This window comes from Coffea eugenioides, unplaced genomic scaffold (genome assembly GCF_003713205.1).
Source record: "Coffea eugenioides isolate CCC68of unplaced genomic scaffold, Ceug_1.0 ScVebR1_129;HRSCAF=551, whole genome shotgun sequence".
Classification (NCBI taxonomy): Eukaryota; Viridiplantae; Streptophyta; class Magnoliopsida; order Gentianales; family Rubiaceae; genus Coffea; species Coffea eugenioides.
In genome coordinates, this window is record NW_020861691.1 from 27,388 (window position 1) to 35,787 (window position 8,400).

The window sequence follows — 8,400 nt, forward strand, 5'->3', positions numbered from 1 at the left end:
ATGGGAGTTGAAGGGGGCAGGAATGGAAGGAAGGAGGCAAGCAAGGTCCTGATTCCAAATCCCCCCAAAATTGACTTACCACTATTCTCTGGAGACAATCCTAGAGAGTGGCTCAGAAAATGCGATAAGTATTGCTGGGACTACCAAATTCCTGAAGAACAGAAGGTTGAAGTGATTGAGATATATTTAGAAGGGAGGGCAGACAGGTGGTTCCACAGGGTGAAGGCGGAGAGACCTGAGATAACATGGGAGATGTTTGAAGAACTGGTGTGCAAGAGGTTTGATAATTTGGCAGGGAAAGATGTTGTGGAAGAATTCAATAAATTGCACCAGACAGGGAAGGTCGAAGAATATCAAGAAAAGTTTGAGGAGCTAAAGGTTCTGATGACAGTAAAGGATCCTCATCTGAGTGAGGCCTATTTCATATCAAGTTTCATTAGTGGACTAAAAGATGAAGTCAAAACTATGATTAAGATGTTAAGGCCTACATCCTTGTCGGAGGCCTTTGAATTGGCCATATTACAGGAGAATGCACTGAGACTCCAGAGCAGAACGCCTAAGGAGAATATGAAAGTAAACTCTGAAAATAGATTTGGAATTTCCAGAAATGCCCCTCAACAATTAAATCACAATTCACATTACAGAATATCTCCAGTAAAGTCATTTAAAAATACTCACTTCAAAGGGAGGCCTGTGTCAACCACTGATTTAGATTCCAGGAGAATCTCAGCACAAGAGATACAGTGTACGAGGAACCATGGCCTCTGTTTCAAATGTGGAGAAAAGTACGGCCAAGGTCACCAGTGTAAGCTTGGTCACTTAAACTTCTTGATCAATGAGGAAGAGGAGGAACACTTCGAAGATGCAGTGGGAGAACAAGAGGAGAACACAGGTAATCCTGGACAGATCATGGAGATGTCCTTGCACACCTTGTCTAATGCACTTAAGAGAAAAACAATCACACTGGTAGGGAGGTTGGATGGAGAGGAAATGCTGATACTAGTAGACACAGGCAGTTCTGACAGCTACATCGGTAGTGAGAAGGTAATTGCATTTGACATCCCCTATCAACTGGTTAAACCTTTTTTTGTGATCGTGGGGAATGGGGCTTGTGTAACTAGTAAAGCAATATGTCCTAAGGTAGTGTGGGGGATCAACCAACACAAGTTCTGCTATGACCTCAAGGTGATGGATTTAAGTTGCTGGGACATAATACTGGGAGTTGACTGGATGACTCAATTCAGTCCTATAACGTTTGATTTTCACAAGTTGACTATATCCTTGCAAAATCAAGGGGAGGCTGTACACTTGCAAGGACAAGCTGAAGATTGTGATTTAGACCTTATTAGAGGAAATGACCTGAGGACATTCATTGAGTATAAAAGGCAGTTATTCATGAACATAAGGATAGGGCAAGGTGACATGAGTACAGAAACTGTTGTTCCTGCAGGAGTTCAGGATATCCTTAATGAGTTTGCAGATGTGTTTGCAACCCTTACTGAGCTGCCCCCAGCAAGAGCAGTAGACCATGAGATTCCACTCAAGCCTGACTCTCAACCCTTCAAGATGAAGCCCTATAGATATCCTCACTCTTAGAAGGGAGAAATAGAACAGCAAGTTGAGGACATGCTGCAGCATGGTATAATAACTCACAGTAACAGTCCATTTGCCTCACCAATTTTGCTGGTGAAAAAGAAGGAAGGAACTTGGCGTTTCTGTGTAGATTACAGAAGGTTGAATGAGATGACTATCAAGGATAGGTACCCCATACCCAATGTGGATGAGCTGCTAGATGAACTGGCAGGGCCCAAATACAAGACCAAACTGGATCTCACCTCTGGTTATCACCAAATCAGAGTTAAACCCAAAGACACAAACAAAACTGCTTTTCAAACTCACTGTGGCCACTATGAGTTTCTGGTGATGCCTTTTGGGCTCACCAATGCTCCAGCCACGTTTCAGGCTCTCATGAACCAAGTATTTCAGCCATATCTGAGGAAATTTGTTCTTGTCTTCTTTGATGATATTTTGGTCTACAGTTCTACCTTAGAATTGCACTTGTAGCATCTGAAAACAGTTTTATCAGTCCTAAGGGAGCATAAGTTGTTTGGCAAGCGTTCCAAGTGTTCATTTGCCCAGCAGATAGTAGACTACCTGGGCCACACTATAACAGAAGAAGGAGTGTCTATTGACAGATAAAAAATTGACAGTATTATGAAATGGCCAATTCCAAGAACAGTGAAGGAGCTGAGGGGATTCCTGGGATTGACAGGCTATTATAGGAGGTTTATCAAATATTATGGGATTATTTACAAGCCCCTGACTGAACTACTCAAAAAGGACAATTTTACATGGAATGCAAGTGCCCAGGAGGCTTTCTTAACTTTGGAAAACATAATGTGCACTGCTCCTGTCTTAAGGCTACCAAATTTCCAGAAGTCTTTCATTGTTGAAATAGATGCAAGTGGAGGTGGGATTGGAGCCGTACTGATGCAGGAGGGACATCCCATAGCCTATTTGAGCAAGGCCTTGTCTCCAAAGAATATGGGACTGTCAGCCTATGAAAAGGAATTGTTGGCTTTGGTTATGGCAGTAACCAAGTGGAGGCGCTACTTGGTGGGATACCATTTTGTTATCAAGACTGATCACCGGTCTGTAAAATATCTGTTGGATCAGAGGCTCATAACTACACTACAGCACAAGTGGCAAACTAAGTTGCTAGGCCTAGACTATGAGATTCAGTATAAGAAAGGGGTGGAGAATAAGGTGGCAGATGCTTTGTCCAGATTATATGAAGGAAGATAGGATGATCCTGCTGCTACAGGATCATGTCTAGCATTGTCGACAGTTAAGCCAAATTGGATGCAAGAACTCCAGGATAGCTATTCATCAGATGAGCATTGCAGGGATATTATTGCTCTGATACTATTAGACCCCACATCTCAGCCCAAGTATGAGTGGAATAATGATCTACTAAAGTATGATGGTAGGATTTATGTGGGATCATCTTCTGGCCTCAGGGACAAGATCATACAAGCCTTGCACTCTTCTGCCTTAGGAGGGCACTCAGGCCAAAGGGGGTGTTGGCAAAGAATCAAATCCCTATTCTATTGGCCTACCATGAAACAAAATGTTATTCAATTTATACAGTCCTGTGACACTTGCCAAAGGTATAAGGCAGAACATGTACATGCTCCTGGTCTACTGCAACCATTACCTGTTCCTCGAATGGCATGGACACATCTGACCATGGATTTTATTGAAAGTCTACCAAACTCTCAGCGCTATGATACCATACAGGTGTTGAAAGGAGTTGTTCAAATTATTAGGAACTGGTCTGCATTATAGTTTAGCTTAACATCCTCAGTCTGACGGCCAAACTGAGAGGCTGAATCAGTGTGTTGAGGCTTATCTCAGATGTATGACTGGGGAATTTCCAAAACTTTGGAGTAAATGGCTGGCAATGGCAGAGTGGTGGTATAATTCTTCTTTCCACTCTAGCCTGCAGTTGACTCCATTTGAGGCATTGTACGGCTATAAACCTGTGTCCCTCCCACTTGGCCCTTACTTAGACACAATAGTTCCTGCAGCAGCCCAACTTCTTCAAGAGAGGATCAGAATTTCCAGCAGCATTCGAGACCACTTGGCTAAGGCTCAACAGAGGATGAAGTTCTTTGCTAATCAGCATCGCACAGAACGATCTTTTGAAGTAGGTGCCTGGGCATTCCTCAAGTTGCAGCCCTACAGACAGCAGACTATTTCCATCAGGAAATGCCTTAAACTGGCTGCCAGGTTCTATGGCCCTTTTCAGGTGGAAGCTAAGGTAGGACCGGTGGCCTACCGCCTCAAATTGCCTGCAGAAGCCAGAATCCACCCTGTCTTCCATGTGTCATTGCCGAAGAAAAAGATTGGACTAGTACAACAGGTATCAAAGACTTTGCCTGAATTTGACAATGATGACCAATGTCCCCTACAACCAGAAGCTATGTTGCAAAGAAGAGTAATTCTGCGCAATGGACAACCAGCCATTCAGCTTTTAATCAAATGGTGCCAATTGGGAGTGGAAGAAGCATCTTGGGAAGATAAGGATTTCATCCTATCCCAGTTTCCTCATTTCCAGTCTTGAGGACAAGACTTAATCTTTGGGGGAGGCAATGTCAGGGTAGCAGGAATTAACACTGTGATGATAACGTTTTGATGCAACTAAGTAGCATATAAGAATAAGTAACATGGTGTCGTTTAGCTAATCATTTAGTGGGACGATGTCGTTTAGCCAATTAGTTGAGTCGTTGTAGGAGCACATGCTCCATAACAGAATTAGTTACGTGGAAGTTATTTCATCCGACTTGTATAAATATGATTGGGCCAAGGATCCATGTAAGAAAGATATTAACTGAATTTTCCCTCTCCTCTCTCTCTCTCTCTCTTTTCTCTTTCTTTCTCCTTCTTCACACGCTCCCCTCTGCAATTTCTTCTCATCAAGCTCATTCGAGCTTGATTTTCTCCCAAATTCCTCAATTATGCAAATAGGATCCTAACATCGGGAACTGGGGAGGGAGGGAAACTGTGGCTGACACGTGTGGAGCATGCCAGGCGTGCCAGGCCATCTGCAACTGCATTTGCTTCTCTGTGGACATGAGTGAAGTTGACCTGGCGGTCCAGCACTAAAGATTGGATATGCGAGATAGTATGCCATAACCTCCAAGGTACTCTTCCGTTGCCAGTCACCATATTCAGCAATACCTGAGAGTCCATTTCAACTTGCAGGGAGTGAAATCTAGCGGAGAGTTGCAGACCTTCCAGTAACGCCATGGCCTCCGCTTCCATATTAGTTCGTGATCCCAAAAATAACGAGAAATGATATTAACTTATCTTGAACTGTTAAATAGTCATGCCCCGACCTTGAAAGTTTCAAAATTCTGGGCTGAATTCTAAATCCAATTACCTAAGTAGAAAGAACTTTATAGGAGGCGAAAGTGCAAGTGAGAGGTTTTAGATTCAAAACCTCCCACTTATCAAAAAAAATAGAAAAGACTTTATAATTATTCCTTGAGCAAATTTATATCCTAAGACCTCCCACCTACCAAAAAAAAAATAGAAAAGGCTTTATAATTATTCCTTGAGCAAATTTATTTTCTAATAACCAAATTACTAAAGGAGTTTAAAGTACATCAGGATGATACTGATTTGGAGTTTTTTAGGCACCCAATGACTAATTATCACCTAAACTTCCTTAAGTATTCCATTGTAATAGCAATCTACATACACTCACATAATCTTCACATATGCTATTCCTTCTTCTTTTTTTTTGTTTAAAGTAATTTATACAATTTTTGCCCATTTAATTTTTTTTTCATTTTCTTTATTTGTTCAAAAGAAAATTTTCCATTATTGGACTTATCCTTTAGTATTGTTTTTAAATGTAATTTAGCCAACTTTTCCCCTTTTCTTTAAGCAAAAAAACACCATTCTTATGATTGTGTAAATGTGATGCTATCCCAACTATTAATGATTATGGAAAAATGAAAAAGGATAGTTGGTGTATTTTCACAATTCACATTTAAAATATGAATTTTTTCAAATGAGTAATTATATCAGTGAGTTAATCACAAATAACCAAGAAATCTTGACATTTTAAAAGTATATAAAATTCTTAGAAATCCCAAATGCATAGATGAAATTCAGAGTGTGACAGCCCCACCTTCCCCTAGGGCGTACCCCAAGGGTTAGCGAATTGCCTGTCCAACTCTCACCAGGACTACTATGCCAAAACACACATATACCCTACCGAACGCGCAATAGAACTTCGATAAACCTTCCAACGGATACAAGAAAAGTACGCATAGCCATAGATACATGCATTTCAACTAATATACGTAACCATGCACTTGCATAAATATATACATTGGAGTTTACAACAAGTTAACTTGAAGTACAAGTCAGAATAGCCATAAGGTATCAAAGTACCCTTAGGGTTTACTATTACAGAGGAGCTTAATCAAAAGAATATCTATAACTAGCTTTACTCTTTTCTCCAAAATCACGGTTCCAAAATATTGTCCCCTGTAAGTAAAACAAAGGTAACGGGGGTGAGCTTTCGCTCAATGAGGTACCAAAAGTTCAAGCAGTCAAGAATCATGGAACTCCACTTTGAATCAATCAAATATAAACACCAAATAGGGAGATGAACAAACACCTCAATTGAACATAGTAATTCACAAAGCAAGGATACAGATGGCTCTCAAGAGCCAAATTCCTGTTGTAGTACTTAATCCAAACTCGTTAACTCTCCGTCAACATTTAGAGAAATAACCAGGACCGTAGACCCCACTTTACACTAAATTTCATCCACCAAACATACCCTTTACCAGGCCCGAACACTAAACAAAAATAGAGGTAGTAATACTCAAGTATACCAAATATCAGAGGGTTTCAGTATTCAGATAATCAGTAACAGTGTCCTCATGGTTCGTCATTCTACCTCGACCAAGCCCCTTGCTGACTCGATTCGATCAACTACCAATGAGGTTGATCTCAAATTTCACAGTAAGGTCGTTGGATACAAGCCTCCAAATGACATCAAATCATGCACAAGTAACATATCCAAATTTATACAGTGACCAGTCAAATAAGCAAGAGAGACGAGTGTGATAAAGTACACCCTCGTCTCGTCCAGAATAAACAGATGTTACAGTCATTCATGTCACAAATTGCAAGTACAAGTAAATCAGTTAAGCAACAAGTCATGCGAGTTCAGTGAATAGAAACTTTTTTATGACAAGATATGTCGTCAATAAAAGCTATAAATTTAGTGACAACATGCTTTCTTGTCAATGATGCATGAAGCAACGTAGTCAATGTATATACTAATTAGTGACAACTTTGTTGTCAATTAACCCCTTATCAACTGTGGCAACAACTTCTTATCAATGGATAATTTTGATTGAGTGACAACAACAATTGTCAATAAAGACAGCTTGCTTGGAGAAATGCTACTCATTTACAACACCTTGCGACGTGTAGTTTGATGATTTTCCTACTACAATAATATCTAAAAAATGAAAACATTGGCAATGTTTAATAAATAACAAACGTAGGCACCCGTTACAATAGGAAATGACTGAATAACATATTAAATATTCAAATATCATAAATAAGTGCAACATCGTACTGCAAATAGTTTGATAAGTTTCAGTAGAGAAAATGTTGCCATATAAGTCAAGGCTGCACTAAAAAAAATTCCAAGTCCCAAAACATTTTCTGTGCTACCGAAACATTTTCTAAACTTAAGATAGAACTATAACCACAGTTTTTGAGTCAACATGCAAGCCGTACTGCTCATCTTCTTCCAAGCCTTTAAAATGAGCAATATATCTGCAATAAAGTAGTAAAGTTATTAGTAGATGATAGAAAAATTTAAAACAAGGAAAATTAGTTAAGGAATCACCAAAGAATAAAGTGAATCATTTGTTTTAAGTCTCATCTAGATAGTGACTATATAAATAGTAGAAAAGGGGACAATATATGGACAGTTCAGAAACAAAGTCTACTAGAGGATGGAAGTTTAATAACATTCAATAAGAGCCAAGGATTGTATGGGCAGAATTGTGACGCACCTCAGACATTTTCCTTACTTTCTCCAGCACTCGGCCTCAGTGTGGTTAATCTTGCCACAGTATCCACAAGTTACGTGAGGAGTCATGATTTGACTAGTTTGAGATTTCCCCTTTTGTTGACCTCACCTACTCTGATTTCCTTCTGACGGGGCTTCTCTTGATGGAGTTTCTCCGAGTTTTTCAGGCATCTTCACTCCTCCAGCCCCTTTTCCCATTTTAAGGGGTTGGGTAGACCTCTCAGACTGTTTAGGGGTATCGCTTGGGTTACCCCTCTTTCTAGCATGAAAAGCCTTAGATTGAGATTTAGCATTTTCTACCCTCTGTGCCTTATCCAAGGCATCCGTAAAAGTGGTAATCTGGGCTGCTGTTAGGGATTCTTGGATTTCTACATTTAACCCCTGAATAAACCTCCTTATCCTTTTCCGTTCGGTGACTACCAGCTCAGGAGCAAATTTGGAAAGTTTGGTGAACCGCTCCTCATATTCGGCCACACTTAATAATCCTTGTTTCGACTTAATAAAGTCGTTCTCCCTCTTCTCTTGTATAATTGGTGGGAGGAACTTGACATTAAACTCCCTCTCAAAGTTTACCCAAGTCCAAGGGGTTTGTTCTCTTTTCCACTTTGCACTAACAACATTCCACCACGAGCGTGCCGCCCCTTCAAATTGGAAAACGGCAAAATTCACTTGCCTTTCCTCGGTATAATCTAAAGTAGCAAAAATATCAACCATCCTTTCAAACCAATTTTTCGCTACCTCGGGATCAGACCCTCCATGGAACTTAG

The 8,400-nt window shown here is 40.3% G+C and overlaps 2 protein-coding genes across 2 annotated transcripts; both read left to right on the forward strand.

Annotated features, from left to right (window-relative positions):
- On the forward strand, positions 1 to 1,596 carry LOC113755199. The gene has a single exon (XM_027299253.1). The coding sequence runs from the start codon at positions 1 to 3 to the stop codon at positions 1,594 to 1,596; it is 1,596 nt and encodes a 531-aa protein (XP_027155054.1).
- A 1,266-nt stretch (positions 1,597 to 2,862) lies between these two features.
- LOC113755200 lies at positions 2,863 to 4,126 on the forward strand. The gene is made up of 2 exons (XM_027299254.1): positions 2,863 to 3,300; positions 3,368 to 4,126. The coding sequence occupies exons 1-2, from the start codon at positions 2,863 to 2,865 to the stop codon at positions 4,124 to 4,126; spliced, it is 1,197 nt and encodes a 398-aa protein (XP_027155055.1).
- The last annotated feature ends 4,274 nt before the right edge of the window (positions 4,127 to 8,400 follow it).